This window comes from Rhagoletis pomonella, unplaced genomic scaffold (assembly GCF_013731165.1).
Source record: "Rhagoletis pomonella isolate Grant_MI unplaced genomic scaffold, Rhpom_1.0 Rhpom_scaffold_00001, whole genome shotgun sequence".
Classification (NCBI taxonomy): domain Eukaryota; kingdom Metazoa; phylum Arthropoda; class Insecta; order Diptera; family Tephritidae; genus Rhagoletis; species Rhagoletis pomonella.
In genome coordinates this window covers 22,109,878-22,127,034 of record NW_023458555.1, presented here as the reverse complement: position 1 = coordinate 22,127,034, position 17,157 = coordinate 22,109,878, and the positions used below count along the sequence as shown (strand labels likewise).

Below are 17,157 nucleotides of genomic sequence, written 5' to 3'. Positions count from 1 at the left end.
AATTTTATAACTATTCGTCTTCTTTATTCGTTCAACAATTAGTTGCGTGTGGCAAGTAGCTTAGATCAGAGACTGACTTTAATATAATGCACTATTCCGTTATTTAAAAGGGGAATATTTTGATGAGACAATCAGTAAATTGACTTGTCTTTTATGATTATTTACTTCAATGGCTCGGCTTCAGTGCGTAATTCGAAATCGTACGCTACGAATGGTACATTGGTGGCTATTATCACAGAATCCACCGTAGTCAGAATTTCTGAAAAATCTACGAAAAGACGATCACAGAATCCGAATCGCTCCTATCGTGTGTATTCAAAGTATACGCGTTTACTAGGAATCTGTGATAGTCCTGATTATACTCAAGCTAGCCTCCCGACTTAAGCTACTATGCCATACGACCACTGGGTTATATCTTAACAGTATAGTACATACCCGCAGTCTGAGTTTTTGCACAAACTAAATGTATTCATGAAGCAAAACAAGCAATTTAATATTTTTTTTTTATCTATAAAGGAACTTTGTATGAGTGAAAGTTGAAGATGTAATTATGAGTGGGATTACTATTCCTCAGCTTTCGGACATAATCTTTAACATATTTACAATATTTGTTTCAATTTGTACACAAAAACAAAGGGTAAACGCCACACATTCATCTATTGTCATTATTTGTTCCTTCCTCTGTGATGGCTTTTTTGTTTGCTTTGTTTACATTTTGCATTGTTTTTTTGCTTCGCTATTTCAAACGCTTATTTTTTCGACTTACGTTAAATTATTCTAGAAAAATAAACCTATTTATAGACACCTAAGAATTATGCACCACATCTTGAAAGCGTCATCATCCTTCACGCCATTGCAACTCATCGCGTTACATTTTGTTTCGATCGCGCTGCGTCCATTTGGTGTTTCAGCTCCTGGTCAATGCGTTCCTTAGCGCGAAACACTTTGGATTGCAGATAAAATGAGCCACCCTTCGATTTTTCGTTAACAGAAAAGAGATGTTCATAGTTTTTTACAATCCTCTCTAGATCATTTAAATCATCCAAATTTAATATTTGTTTCGCCTCTTCCAGTGTCATGCCTGCAATTCGTTTTAATTTCTCATTATTTATAGTAAGTATGTAAGAGATTTTAAAATATACCAGTTCTAGCATTAGCTTCAGCTCGCTTCTCGCCCTGCTGTCCGCCACCTCCACGTCGCGCCGCCTCCTGTGAAGCAGCAATCTCTTGCTTAAGCGCTTTCGCAAAAGCGCGACCGATAGCTTGTCCGCCAAGTACAATTATCTGTGCCAAATACTTAGCCATAATTTAGTCGCTGTGTAGCCCAAAGCCGCTAATAAGTCGCCTACGTTTTTTTTAGTTTCCGTCCAAAAAGAAATATTGTGAAATATATCGGCGGAGCCAGCAGTTCTATTAAATTGCCTGTTTACTATTTGACATTACACAATCGTTTCTAACCTCAAAAATGCGGTTGGTTGTCAGATGTTTTTTGGTACTGCCATTGCCAGTGTGGCTGCGTCGGTTGGTAGCTACAGGGTGTGTCAAAGTTTAGATAATGCGTATCGTTCGGGGGTTTTACTTTCGATGTGCTATTTTTGGCACTTAATTTTAAATAAAATTCTTCCGTTTTGTATGTTAAGTTGTACTGTCATTTATTATTGATACATACGTACACTTTTCATTCTAAATTTAATCGTAAATAATTTATAAAAACAAAACAAATTCTTACGCTACAAATTGTTTTACCAAATTTTTTAATTCGTATAATTTTTACATAATTAAATATTTTATTCTTTATATACAAAATTTAACACATTTAACTGCATAAATATTTAATAAAAATAAGAAAGATATTTAATACAAATTACAAAGATATTGAAAATCTGCGGCGCCAGTGGGTTTTCTGGCTTTTATAGTTCACAGAAATTTAAAGATTATATAAAAGCAATAAAAAGGCAAGAACAAAAAGGAGAATAAAGCAGTAGCTCAGCGATATTCTTTTATATTATTTTGGTCTGAAAATGAAGAACACAGTTTACTACATATTTTGTTTCTGTATTTTTGAAAAATTTTGCAAATAATTGCTTTATGCCCGATTTCCACTAGACATTGTGATGTTAAAAAAAAATTGGTGTCATTCAAAAAATGCCAAGTGGAAATGAAGTTAATGACATATATATTTATGATATATATATATGATATGATATATATATATATAACATTGGGCCACGAATAGTTCTTAATGCTCATATTTGCCATTCAAATTTTAGCCATTTAATGCCTAGTGGAAATGCAGCCTTAGAGTGGAACCGAACATCACCTTTTTTTTTAGGTGTTTAGAGCTTTTCAGCCTTTCAGCGTTTTATTCAGTTATGCGATTTATAAGCTGATTTATTGCTGACCACCAGAGAAACTTAGAATGATGAAACATATGATTAACTGAGCTAAAATAATTTCTATAGAGCGCAGAGTTTTTGACCCTATCGAGTAGAATAAAAAAAGCCGTGAGCACCAGGTACTCATAACATTTGATGTGCAAACATCCGCATACGCCTTGGCAAATCATTATGCGATTTTTCATATATTTTTCCGTATAAAAAACTGTGGCAAGAATTTGTCACTGATACAGAATAGAAGTTACATGCATAAATATATTAGTCGTGAACTAGCCCCGAAGTGATCCTCAGCTAGTCCCCAAGTGGTCCTAAAATAGCCCTGAACTAGCCTTTAAATGTCTATTTGTACACACAAGAACCAATAACAGATTTTGTGCTGGGTTAACGCAAATTTTACACATGCCCAGAGCTGAGAGCGCAGTTCCACAACAAGCTTTTCAAGCTTTCAGCGCTCTATTCAGCTGTAAGGTTTATATTACCACTTCAGCGCCAAAAGCTACACCACCTGAAAAGCTTGTTGTGGGGTTCCACTACAAAAGGTTTACACATCAAAAATAAGTTGAACTAATGAAGTTCTAGTAGAAAGAATTCACGAAAGCTTTATAGCGATAATATAGAAAATTTCAACTAACAAGCTTTTCTTTCAGCCTAAATCTTCCAACTTTCGAATCAAATGAAATTAAATCCATTTTGTTGAAAGCTCAAATCTACATCTATATATTGCCTCTTTTCATTTCTCGCTGCGCGCTCTCCAGCGCCAACAGCGCAATTATCCCTATGTCCCAACAAAAAAATTTGCCCTTTCAACAAAATCCCGGATTTGTATGTTCTATAACACAACGCTTGCAATACTTCTTCACCGCCCGATAACCCTCAATCGATATCTGACAATCCTGTATGTTCAGCTGCTGAAGACCGCGACAGTAATAGGCGATGCACTGCACGCCCCGGTCCGTAATCATATCACAATTCCGTAAGCTGAGCTTCTTCAAATTTGGACAACTTTCGGCGAGTGCACGCAGCCCCGCATCGCTGACATCACACTTGCCGATGTCGAGCGCGCGCAGGCGCGGACAGGAGTGAGCCAGCACAGTGATGGAATCATCGCTAACCGCTTCGCAGCCACGCGCATTCAGATAGCGTAACTTATAGCAGCGACGCGCGATCACCTTGAGGCCAGCATCGGAGACGCGATCACACTTCGCCACCGAGAGGTAACGCAGTATGGCGCCCAGTTTGGCGAGTTCGTAGAGACCAAAATCGGTAATGTTCACGCAATCGGATATGCTGAGCTCCTTGAGTGCGACGCAAAAGCTTGGCACGAATTTGAGGCCGGCATCTGAAAGGTTGGAGAATGTGTGAGCCTATGTTGTTCCGTTTGTGGCTATAAGTGCACGATGGTATGTAGCAGAAACTTACCTGTGATTTTGATACAGCGCCTAAGGTAGAGATAGACCAGCTGCGGACAGTTTTTCACCACGATCTTAAGACCTACATCGTCCAGCACAATGCAATCGGTAAGGTCTAAGTACTGCAGCAGCAAGCGACGTGGCTGTTCCAAGTTCGAATGTGTGCTGATGCTGAGCACTTGACTGCAGCCTGAAAAGAAAATGTAATAAAAATTATTTGAAAGGATCTCACAGTTTATGGATACGGTTCGGTATATATACTTTTCATCCCGCTAAGTAACCTGCGCACTCAGCTCTTCTTCGCTTCTACATCGCTTCGGTCTTAATTACTTCCCATAGCCGATCTACTTCACTTACCTGTCACATCCAGATGCTGCAAGTTGGTACATTTCGTAAGCACATCCATCAGCGCCTGATTGGACACCTGCACGCACGTCTGCAGCTGTAGATGCGTCAGCTCTGGACAGCGTCGTGTCAGCAGCTGCAAACCTTTGTCCGATATGCGGCAACCCTCGGAAAGCATAACTCGCTCCACCTCGGGGCATGAGCCATTGCATGTTTGTCCGCACAGCTGTCGAAAGATCATTTTCAGCGTCTTATCGCCATTCAGATGTTCACCTTTGAGCGAAATCACCTTCCAGAGTGTGGGCCGCCACGCGAGTTGATCGAAGCGTCGACAAACGCGCGCCAAAATGCACAATTCGCAACTATCGAACCAATTGAAAATCCGTAACACAACTTCATCGGGCAGCCGATCGAAGAGTGGACCAGAGCGAAAAATCTTTTTGTTCCACGGTGGCGGCGCGACATTGTCATTGTGTCGCGCGCGTGTTACCGCTGTTAGCGTAGTTGTCGACGGCGGTGGATGGTGAACGATGCTATGCGTTGTGATTGTGTTCGGATGATGACCGGTTGGCGATGGCGAAACAAGCGTGGCATAGCCCTGGTCTAGACTAGGTGAGAAGCGACCGATGTTGCAGAGTCCGTCGGAGAGGCTTTTCACTTTGGTGTGATGGAAACGTTGATCGAGCGCATGGTTGGAGGAATTGTTATTGTTGTTTGAATTGGGAAAATTATCCAAATGATTGGATGAGCTGAAAGCGTCTGCCGGCGAGCCAGTGCGATTGAGCAAATAACGATCGGAGCCGCTCGTTTCGCTGGGACTGGATGTGCGATGTCGCAAGTAATGCGCGTCTGCAGGGAAAGAAAACATAAATGTAGAAATAAGAACACTGCGTAACCTAAATCTAAAATCTACATTTTCCCATCACTCACCTGTTAGCCGTTCGCCGCCATTGCTGTAATTGCATATATTGCGCAGTCCATCCTCGAGGAAATAGCGCTCATTTTGAAAATGGTTCGCCTCTGAGCCCAGCGGCAGCGCGCGTATCGCATTGCCCAAATAGAGCGCATCCATTTTCTTTTCTAAAAAGTATTGTACATTACGCGCTGTATTTCCATTGATCGCACCCGCCACCGTCGGCACACTGCAACGTCCACCCTGATGTCGTGTTATACGTGCGGCTGATGTGGCACTACCATGCGATCCACTACGCGGCAGTTGAAACATTTCTGGCAGCGCGTGATTGTGTTGAGCCGACGCAGCTGCAACGGCAGCAGCATCTGCATCTTCCTCAATATCGACCAATTCATCGAGCAGACCATCTACAGTGCCACCTTGTTGTGATGCCGATGGTGTATAGATGATGTCGTCCGCGTCGATGCTGAGGTCTGGTGAGGTGCGGGACATTTGATAGACTTGCGGATCGAGTGGACTGGAACTCAGCGGATGGTGATATGGCGGCTGATGGTGGCCCGTAAGTGAATCGATGACGGCGCTGGTGTTGCGGCCCAACGATGCCAAGGGGCATTCTAGGCTGTTGGGTGGTAGCGGCCGGCGTGCGGTCTGGTGTGACATGCTGACCTGGCGACGGCGGCAATGTGTAGAATAATGGCGGTGCTGTTGCGCGCGACAATAGCAACAACGACGATAAGTGGTGTGCGTTGGAGAGAGACTACAGATGGCGGAGAACTGGAAAGATGGCAAAATAAGAAAAGATGTGGGATTAATTTTCATGTAGTTTTATTTGAAAAATTTAAATAGAATAGTTAGCGCTATTAGAAATATTGAATGTTATCGGCTTTTTTGCAACATCAACACCTCCATTGCACAAAGTAGCACGCTTTCCGCTGGCTATTCCTAACTTATTGCGTTTACGAGCTGCCTGCATTCGGGCGAACATTCAGGCATACATATCACTGTAAGTAAATACATACATATGTATGTACATACGAGTATGCACGTGCGTATTTGCTTCGGTAGCACTAGGCTACATTTGAGTTATAACGTACTCATTTCCGTTTCCTGCTTTCTACCTACGCTAACGAGAAGTGTGAGCGTTAATGGTCAGCGCTTTAGGAATAAGTATATGTATTTGTTATGCTCGTAGCATTAAAAATAATTGACTTGCAAAGAAAACCAATAGAATAAGTTTAATTGATATTGTTTTTGTACAAATATAACAACTAATTTTTTTTTATTGCTGGCAGCGCTGTTACGCTGCATAAAAGGAACGTTCCTTCACTAAGTTAGTTAAGGTTATCACGGTCGTCTATAAAACACTCTTAGTCTCAGAGCCCATTGCGATGCCGCATGTGGGGTCAGCAGCTATCACATTTTAAGCTCCTCACGAGTTTAAGAATATCCCGATTTTCACGTATCTAAGATCCTCCCAGTTGTCGAAGAATTATCTAGCTGAGTAAAGTGGAGAGTACCCATATGGATAGAGCAAGGCACTGGCACAACAGGTGAAGGATCGTTTCCTTCTCTTACAATTCCTTTCTATGACCCAGTGTTACGGAACCCATATCATCTTTGGACGAAATGACATACCCATCTCGTTAAGAAATATGCGACTTTTAATGAATATCCTGGAGAATGTCGAATGCTTCGTGAGAGTTTTGATTACCGTCGGGCTGTCAGTGAATAGTTAGATATCAACTTAGGGTATCATATCACACTTTAGCAGTTTGGTGGCCCTGTCGATTGCTATCAGTTCCAGATGTTCGGATTATATACCGCAACTAATCCTACCCTAGAGTTTAGACCGTTTCGTTTGCACTCTTCGCTTGATGGTAGGAGGGTCGTAAACGCTATATTGAGAGCAGGATTTGGCAGTGCATTGCCCACCAATCCGTGAAGAACCGAAAACTCTGTAAGTATCCTGCCACGACTGTAACTATGTAGTACTTGACCACTTATTTAGAATGTTCATTCGAATTGCCGCAGCGCTTATGACCTGTTTGGTATATAGGTCTACCAGAAGAAAATTCAGTAGAGCATACAGTGCCTTCGATGGTGTTGTTTTCTCTGCAGCCTTTGGACTCTGTCCATATTTTTAAAGTTTACCGCCCTCGTAAGTTATCACTATGCCGTGATAGGGAATTTACCTAAATACTGCTCTGTATAGCCAGTGTATTATTTTGCGTTCCATCCCCCATCTTTTTCCGATTGATCTGCTGCAGGAATAAAATAAAATAATGTAAAAAAAATATTTTTTAAAAACAAGCTTTTATTTAACATGTACAATCAAAGGAATAAAATAAAGTATTGTAACAAAAGATTTTTTAGCAAGAAAATTTTGTCAAAACTGCACTAAAATGAATAAAATAAAATAAGTTAAGGTCTCGTTAAAGTTAATAAAAGCCATTTAGTGAAAGGAGTTATTCAAACTCTAATTGAAAATTACTAACAATTTGTACTAATTTACTTCGTTTTTAAAAAAGCTTGTCGGCGAATTCAGCGTACATGCATAATTGGTTAGGTATATATGTATATATATATATATATGTATGTATTTATTTTATTCCTTTGATTGTACATGTTAAATAAAATCTTGTTTTTAAAAAATATTTTTTTTTACATTACTTTATTTTATAATTTTTAGTCCATTTATAAAAGCGTTGTATATTAAAAAGTGTTATTTCATTTTATGTACAAAATTTTGCAATAGATATTAAAATAATTCAACTTGCAATGAACGAGAACAAGACTTGGAAGAGAGAGACTTGGCAAGCAAAATGTTGTTTGCTTACGGTTTGTATAAACATACATATGTACATATAGCAGCAGTTAATTTTATTTAAAGAAATGGCGTGTCGTCCATTTCCGTTGTAGCATGGCATATATTTAGGCGCAATATTTAACTTCTTCTGTCGGGGCGACATCTGGAGTCTTCTAATTCTTACAACGAGGTTCATATCTAGACTAGGTTGATATCAGAATTTGCCACAAGTAGCTTTGCTACACTATCGCCGACAGCTTTAGCCATAAATCTTACTATTTTTTGACCGCCTTTGAATCAAGATCCCTGGACCATATGGGGAATTCATATATATTTTAAATTGCATTGTCATCGTGATTGGAACTATGCTGAAAATTTCAAGTCTCTAACTTGTCGGGAAGTCAGTTTAAAATCGATTGGATATTTCCGCGATTTGCGCGGGATGACCAAGTTAAATAAAAGCTTATAATTAGTGCTACCTTTGATTTGCCCCTGCCCGGAAACCTTTTTATTGTTGCTTCAGGTGTGCTGCACACCATGTCTCTGATACGCCCTTCTATTAGTCGCTCTAGAGCAGCGATGGGCAGAGAGAGTGCTTCTAGTCTTCATGTGCCTACGCAAAATCTATAGAAAGCTTAAAAGACCTTTGTCCGCGGGCAAGATAGTGCCCATCACCGCTGTAGAGATTTTAGCAAGAAAGATGAGCGACTAATGCTCTTTTAACATTCGAACAATCAACTCCAGCTGGAAATACGGTGCACATTGCGATTATAAGGGAACGTACTGATATAGAATGGGCTTGCCAACGAATGACAACTGTCGCAGCTATCGAGAGCTTCGAGCTGTCCTTTTTCGACTGTCTGTCGGATATAATTTTGGCTCCATTGGACCTGAATGAGGGCAGTCACATTAACCTAACCTAATCTACCATTCGGGTTTTGACAACCTGGGCTCTTTATGCCAAAGATTTTTACTTAAAATGGCTTCCTGTAGACGATATGATCTGCCAGTCAAGAATCTCCACTCCTCTTTCCAACTTTGAGTCATCGGAGTTGATGGTAGGCAAGAATCCCATTCTTTCTTCGTTGTAAATCGTATCGTAGCCTGCAGTGGAAGTCTCAGAAAGGCACGAAAACCCGTTATGGCGCCCTCTCTCTACCCTTCTGATTATTTTCTGATTGCTAAGATATTTAAATTGAGAAAAAACGCTATGTGCCAGAACGAAATTATTCAGGCAAAAGATTTTTTTCTCACAAACCTTTTCAGGGCTGGTTAAATAACGCAATTCGAGGTGAATATATTGAGGTGACGTCTGTACCTGTTCGAATTCTAAGCAGCTGCGACCGTGAGGATCGGATGTGTTATTTAGTCTCACTGCCAACACACCTTGTGAACCTAAGAATTGAAGTTATATTAAATGTTAAAAAAAAATGAAGCTATTATTTTCCTTAGCGAGATGTAGCACCAAAAGACGGATCTTTACATGGCAATTCTGGAAATATCTTTAAACTCACCACTGTCTTTCAAAAGACATAAGTCTTTCGTAAGTCAATTTGTCAATTCTGGCAACCATTAAATTAATACAAGACAAAAAAATAAATAAGAAACACAATAAAATATTTTTCTAAAAGTTAAACGAAATTTAAAAAATTTAAAACTTTCTTTTAGAACAAAATCTAAATAAAAAAAAAAAATTTTCTTTTGAAAACAATTATCTAATAGAAAATTTAATAAAATAAAAATTATTTAAAAGGAAAAAATTCATAAAATAAGCTTCTAAAAATTAAATGATATTAAAAAAAGGTATTTTTCCTTTTAAACTAATAAATTTAAAAAATCAAAAAAAAAAAAATTAAATTAAAAATCAAGAAACATTCAATGAAAGAAACAAGCTGTGTGAGGATTCACAACTCGGATCTCTCGAACGGCATGTCAGAGCTTTCTTCATTTGGCCATTGCGACATTTGGAACATATCCTAGCACTTTTTATCAAAAGAGCTCTTCCTCATCATAGTTGGCAAGGGAGCTTTTTTGTAATACTTTCGTGCCAGAATAAACAAAATCTTTCAAACTTGCAATTGTCTTACAAAAAACTTGCAACTAACTTTTTTATTAGTCAGAAGTGCCCTATTACTCGCAGTTGATGTTGATAACCACCCTGTGAGCGCCAAATACTAAAAGCCCTCTAGTTTTTCTTTTCACCTTTTTGTTTTGCGCTGAACTTACAACAAAAAAAAAAAGCCTGCCACTACTAGCAACAGCAATCTCATTGCAGCGATCTCTCGCACAACACAAAAACACATCGATCTTACGCGGCTATGGCAGCATAAAAATTATGGGGCGCTACAGTGGCTCACTGCGATTGCAAGCTTATGAGTTGTTGTAATTGATGCACAGATGTTGTTGCTATTATTGCTGTTGCTGCTATTTTGCATAAAACAATATATGCAAATCGGCAGACAGCCATGCCAGTCGATACGCTCTGCAGCGAGAACGCGCGTTACAGATCTACATGTGTACCAACAGACCCCTATATACGTACATATATATATATATTTTATACATGCATACATTTAAGTGCAAAAGCGACGTGCCACAATAAGTGCAACAACGACAGCAATAACAATAAAAATAAATAAATAGGAACAAATGATTTGCTGTTGTTGTTGTTGCTGCTGTTGAAATAATAGTACCGGCAAAATTGCGCCAGCTATTCGTAGTTGATTCGACAAATTCGATCAGCAGCAGAAAGGATGCAAAATATTATTTTGTATAAGTAAATAAATTTGCTGCCACAATTTGCAACACTGCCGCCTCACACAGACGCATGGGAAGCTTGAAATTTTATATGTAAATTCTGCTGATGGCACTCTACTGCCATTTGAGCTATCGATCGTGCACGCTGTCGCCTTCATTTGCTACCATTTGCTCCTCTGCTGCGACGACGAGGCACAACCTTGAGTGCTGGCGATGGTAAGGAAGTAAGGAAGGGCGATGCACTGCCACAAATATACTTACATATATGCATATATGTATATATAGCCAGGTATGTAGGTACATGCTTTAAATGCATATTCCGTGCTCATTATTTTGATGCATTTTATGTGCCGCAGGCTTACGCATACCAGAGCATATGTACATATGTATGTATGTATGTATGAACGTAGGCATGTTGGCAGCCAGCGCAACAATAATGATGGCAAGCCGCATAGCTGATCAACAACAGCAGTAGCATCAAATGCAACACTGAATTTGCAACACGCAACTCTGCTGCGGCAAAGCGGTGCGCGGCAGAATTGAAAGTGGAATTTCCTGCGCTTCATTCGCCCCTTTTTCCAAGCAGCTACGAAACCTACAATGGCAGTGCGCTGCCTTGGCGCTGGTTGCATTCTCAATGTTCGCAATTACATGCTTGCTTAGCGTTTTCCCACATTTTTATATACATACATATATATGTACATAACTATACCTATGTATTTATTATATGTAGTGGGCAAAAAAAAATCAAATACATAAATGTATACAGAGCTTATGCCAATCTACTGATTACATACCATATCAATACATACATAAATTCGTATATACTTGCAGCTCTTGCCGCCAACTGATATGAGACATCTGCTTGTAACTATCACCAATGCCATTTCTGCTACTGCAGTGACTCCAACATATTTGCTGCATTCGCCCAATTCTTGTCGATGCGCCCGGATAAGGCCTCATATCCATCATCGACAAGAATTTCCCTAAAGCAATGAAATTTCATACAAGTTCATTGGGCGGCGATTAAATAGATTCGTTGCGCTGATTGCTTGCTCAGCTTACAAAGTGCATGGAGCAGGAGCAAGCGGTACTGAAGTAATGTATTTCAGGGTAGGACAGCGAGTGGCTATGGGATGGGATGCATACAATTACATTCATATATGATGGCAGTTATGAGGGTCTCATGCCCCAGTCTGCGACGCCAAGTATACATTTGGAGTGCTACTAAGCCTTTAGCCCTTTCAAAACAGTGAAAAACCTTTGCCTAAGATCTTCATCGACGAAAAGCAGCAATAAAAAATCTCTCATCGTGCCCAACCTTATATTTACATATATAGATACATACAGACGTGTTAAGTGGACGATGGCGATGGAGCTTTTGCTTGATGCCTATGCTCCTGTCTACGTAGAAAGGAGAGGAAGAAGCTTACGAGTCTCTAGTGACAGCTAACACAAAAGGGCTTGGTCAGACCTTAAACTAAATACCTCGAAACTAGTTCGGTAATGCAAGTCTGAACTTGTTTTCAATCTGGGTGCAAGGTCACTCGAGAGACATTTGACCATTCGACCTTCGAAGCCACCGTCACAAACTGATTGAATATTTTGCTTAGTAATGCCAGCTTTAAGGGGATGCAGGTGGGCAAAACTTAAGTATGTGGCACTCAAACTCAGAAGGTCCAGCTAGATATTTCCTTTCATTGAGCATACAGGACTACAGACAACTGGTGGGATTACCGATTGACCACTACTCGTGGCACAATTACCAGACTGTGATCAGCATAAGTATGTACACAACAACCCTATTTGTCCCACCCGCCTTTGAAGAGGATGAGAAAGAGGAACAGAAGAAAAAAAAACAGTTTTTTTTTAAGAACCCATATCACTTTTGGAAGCTATGGGTAAAGTTATAGGTCCCTCCATTTGTTTGACAACGTCCAGACTCACATCAAAAATTGAAGACAAAGTTCAATAAAATAAAAAAAAATTGCGCACACCCCATCTTCTGCCGCATTTTCTTTTACAAATTTGCAACTACAGCCAACCGAATGCAAAGAAGTTTCATCTAAAAGGCGGGTATTTAAGGCTTCTAGAAGAAATGTGTTATTTAATAAAAAGTCGCATTCAAATCGGCCAATAACCTTTGATCACGGTTTCCCCATATGAGCAAACTTATATAATAGTGCAAATATGTAAATATTTAGTTGGTTAAACATATGGGCATAAAATAAAAAAAAAGTCTTTATAAGTCAATAAAAAATAAGCTATGAACCAGTGTTGTACAACGCCTGTGCGCGGGGCGGTCTTTAACCTATTGAAGGCCATTTCAATTTGACATTATAGCGGTTTACACGACAATCTCAATTTGCAATTTCGATGGCAGTTTGTTTATTTAGTTGTTATTCTGTTTTGTTTATTATTACATCTTCACAGTTTGTAATTTCAAGGGTTGTATTCGCAAAGAGCAATTTTACTGAAATTGAGATTTATATGCAATTTCAGGTGACAGGTTTTTGTATGGGCCAGATTGAGAATCGTATCGCAATAGTATTGAAATTGCGCAGTTTGGACGTCGTGGAAACTACCTGTAAAACAAGCAAGACTTAATGAGCAAGTCAGTATGTAGGTTAGGGAGGTCCTTAAAAATATCCACATTTAAATTTTGTATGAGGCACCCATTTAGTTTGTTCTCGTAGAAAAAAATGACATCCAGGAACAGGGTTTCAACAAATTGATTGATTTGTTTAAAATCGCAAAAATTTCACAAAATTTTGGCTTAAAATGTGATAAATTTGAACTTTATTCATATAAATTGAGCTTGCTAAGGTATAAAAATGGTCGAATTTTTGCGATATAAAAAAAATGAAATTTTTTCAAACCCTGTTAGCGACCCCTAAAAATATAGAAATTTCTGGTTATAATTTTGTTGCTGCAACGGCTGCTTCTTTTCACAAGATGCATTAGGAAATTCAGATCGTTCAGATTTTCAATTGAAATTAACAAAATTTGGCAATATTTTTCGAAAATATCCATTGTATAAATATAGTGCTTATCATAACTTTACGACACTCATATATCCACAAGATTTGACCATTTATCTTAATATTTTTAATTTTAATTATTTGTGTATTGTGGTTTGTGTTAAAGAATATACTATTTATATATTTATAAACAAATAAATAAAATTAAAAATATTAAGATAATCTTGTCAATACGTGAGTGCCGTAAAGTTATGATAAGCGCTATAGTTTTTATATATAAGTAGAATATTTTTCTTTAGTACAAATATATTCAACAATTGTGAAAAACTTATTGTGGAAAAGCAACAATAATTTGAAAAAATGGTAGAAGTTATAGCTATTTCGGAAATCACCACTTTTCCTCATCAGACTTCTTTCAGTAGGATTCGAACCGACGATAATATAATTGTTATAAGGCCATAAAATAACAAAAACAATAAAACTAATAAAGTTAGAAGGACGAAATTCGAGGATATGGTAGTTTACATATTAGTCCTTAACATTTATTTTTGTCAAAAATAAATATTGGAAATTTCCAAGGATAAAGTTTTAAAAGGACATTTTCAACACTTATTCGTCCTGGTGCACCAAAAAAGTATTTTTTTTTATTCTACAGAATTTTTACTTTTAATTGATACCCATATTGTTACTCTACAATGCACCAAACATTTTAAATAATTTTTGTATGCAATCATATCCTAGAAATTTCGTGTGTTTTAAAAATGTTTGGTTTTTGTCGCACGGTGTTGTAAGCCATATTTGCTCCCACACTTGATTATATTTTAACAGCTGTTTATACATATAAACAACATTAAAGGTGAAAACTATTATTTAATTACTTGGAGCGGTGAGTATTTATAAAAGAACGAACAACTTCATATTTTAGTCAGTATTTAAGTAGATAAAAGCTTTTGTAGAGTAACAATAATTAGTGAAGAAAATGATTGGTCTGCGTGCGTTTTTGGGTATCTTCTTTCTAATGGCCTTAGTGAATATTTTTGCAGTAAATGCGGAAGAGGAGGATGGTAATACATAAAGGAAAATACATACAGCACAAGTTTATACAAAAAAAAAACTGTCTGAGCTGAGACATTTTCATATGAATTCCAATGTAAAAATTTCCGCTGAATTCGAATATGAAATAAAAATATTAAAAAGTAAAACTGGTTTTGAGTTATAGTCGAAACTCGGGTTTTCGGAATCTGAAAAAAGTGCACTAAATTAATAGCAGAAACTGTTATTAAGTTGGTGCACTTTTTCCCGATCTTGAAAAATCGATATTTGGCTAAAACTCAGAAACTTCTCAATTTTTTATATATGTATTAACTTAATATTCGGATTCAGCGGTAAATTTTACATCGGGAATGATGGTCAAATGCCAATGAATTAAAAAAATTAAAATATATAAATGTTTTCTCTGAATACGTGAAAAGTTATTAAAGAAGTACTCATATGTAATGCTTGTAATATTTCCAGTTTGCAGTCAACCCGCTGATCGTGGCCATTGCCGTGCTCTGCTATGGCGGTACCACTACGATATCGTTTCAAATAGCTGTCAAACCTTTGCTTATGGTGGTTGCGGTGGAAATGATAATAACTTTGAAGCTATAGAGGACTGCGAAGCTACATGTTTGGAATAGTATAAACTTTATACTAACTATAAAGGATATGTTGGGGATGAAATGTTGAAAAAAAATGGAATAAAAAAAGAAAATTTGAATTGGTAAAGCAGAGGTTTGTTTCTTATAACCCAAGGCGGTGAAGTGGGTACGAGTAGTTTTAAAACCAAGTAAAATGTTCAAGTTTGGGTCAAAGCGCAAGTGCATAAGTATATTATATTAAAAAAGTTGGAATGACAGAAGAAAAGCTCCTAATGTGAAAAAGATTTTGGCTTTTGGATCTTGAACTTTGAGTGAAATAGAAATACACTGGGGTCATCTTTCACTGTGCGATAGACTGGGTCACGCAAAACATTGTAATAATGAATAAAAAATATTAGCTGTTTTTAGGATGTACATTTTTACGACCCCAAATAATTTTAAAATAAGTTTTCTATCTAGTGGAGGGTATACTCGGTATACAGAGGGCATTAAATAATTCTTTAGACCACTCAGAAAAAAAATGAATTTCTATCTTGCTTAAACAATAAACTTTTCAACGGACGGATATATGTAAATGAGCAGCAGCAATGGATCTGCCAATCTCATTGCTCCGCTGCGTAAGGGGTGGCTGGCGACTATCCACAAAAGAACAACTGGTATGAAAAAGGGTGCTGTGCACTTGCTGCAGAGGAGTACGCAGCATACGCAGCAGTTGAGCGATACCGAGAAAAGAGAGCGAGAAAATGTGTGTTTTCTATCTTTCGAAAGACTAATTGAAAGAGCTGCTAGCGAGAAGGTCTCAGCGTTATTTTGTGTCTTTAAATAATACGTTTTTTAAAAAATAAAGGAAAACTATATAATATATGTAGATATATATATTGCTTTCTTTTTAGAATAATAAAAACCAAAAATAAAAAAAACTGTAACTAAGAAAAAATTTAAATGAAAATTAAAAGAAAATTAGGTTAAAACAAAATAATTAAGAAAAAAAAGTAACACAAGTTCCTAAAATAAATAAAGTTTTTAAAATAAAGAAAAAATAAAATAAAATTAAAATAAATGAAATAATTTCATAAATATAAAATGAAATTATAAAAATTTTGTTTTTAACCAGTAAACGTAACAAATAAAGGAAATTACATGAAACAAGTAATTTAAAAACAATTTTTTTAAATACAGGCTTTTAATAGTGGCTAATAAAAAAAGTCGACATATTTTAAATATCTGGACACCTGCGCCACCTAGCGGATTAATTCATCTTTAATAATGCATTGCAATCGGGTTCTGAGCTAAGTTTAAAGTTTCAGGTCCCTAGCTCTGAGACACTACCTTTCCGTTGCAAAAAGAATTATCGAAACCGGTTGACGTGGCCCAAAGTTATGTGGTAACATACATAAAAAATAAATAAATAAAATATTCGAACTGATAACCTCCTCCTTTTTTGGTAGTCGGTTAAAAACAAAACCGACTTAAATTCTCATATAAAAATTTAAGAGTAGCGTTAATTTCTTCATGATCCAATGATCGAATCTATACCAAATTAGGATGGAACCACCTCTGAGAAAAAAAAATATTCCGACGAATTGATAACCTCCTTCTTGTTTTTAAGGCGGTTAAAACACATATTACATGGTTTCTTTAAACTTGAAGAAGCTGGATATAAAGCAATTTAGTAAAATTTACGAGATTTTTATGGTTTCGAGGGAATACCCTAGTAATTTTTTCGATTTACTCAAATATATGCAGGGATGCGTTCCAATATTTAAAATATATAAACACGGTTTTAAATAATAAGATATACGAAATAATTATGAGGTCGTTTACTTATACAGTGACTCAAACAAATGACCTCGTGTTGACTTTTTTTTTTAAACATTCGTAATGTTTTTCGAGTTAAATTTTTGCTGCTG

General features: G+C 37.4%; 2 protein-coding genes across 5 annotated transcripts in view; both read right to left on the bottom strand.

Annotated features, from left to right (window-relative positions):
* Nucleotides 1–1,468, bottom strand: LOC118741097 (mitochondrial import inner membrane translocase subunit Tim16). The gene is made up of 2 exons (XM_036472934.1): nucleotides 1,143–1,468; nucleotides 1–1,081 (listed from the first exon to the last, which is right to left on the bottom strand). The coding sequence occupies exons 1-2, from the start codon at nucleotides 1,303–1,305 to the stop codon at nucleotides 861–863; spliced, it is 384 nt and encodes a 127-aa protein (XP_036328827.1). The 5' UTR covers nucleotides 1,306–1,468; the 3' UTR covers nucleotides 1–860.
* An 834-nt stretch (nucleotides 1,469–2,302) lies between these two features.
* Nucleotides 2,303–17,157, bottom strand: part of LOC118741010 (F-box/LRR-repeat protein 7) — a 140,868-nt gene continuing 126,013 nt past the window's right edge. For all 4 annotated transcript variants that reach the window (XM_036472798.1, XM_036472806.1, XM_036472822.1 and 1 more), the window contains exons 3-6: nucleotides 5,081–5,837; nucleotides 4,163–4,999; nucleotides 3,816–3,995; nucleotides 2,303–3,735 (exon numbers count right to left, since the gene is read on the bottom strand). In XM_036472798.1, coding sequence (XP_036328691.1) covers nucleotides 3,200–3,735; nucleotides 3,816–3,995; nucleotides 4,163–4,999; nucleotides 5,081–5,723 — 2,196 coding nt within the window. In that variant the 5' untranslated portion in view covers nucleotides 5,724–5,837 and the 3' untranslated portion in view covers nucleotides 2,303–3,199. The remainder of the gene's footprint in view (nucleotides 3,736–3,815; nucleotides 3,996–4,162; nucleotides 5,000–5,080; nucleotides 5,838–17,157) is intronic.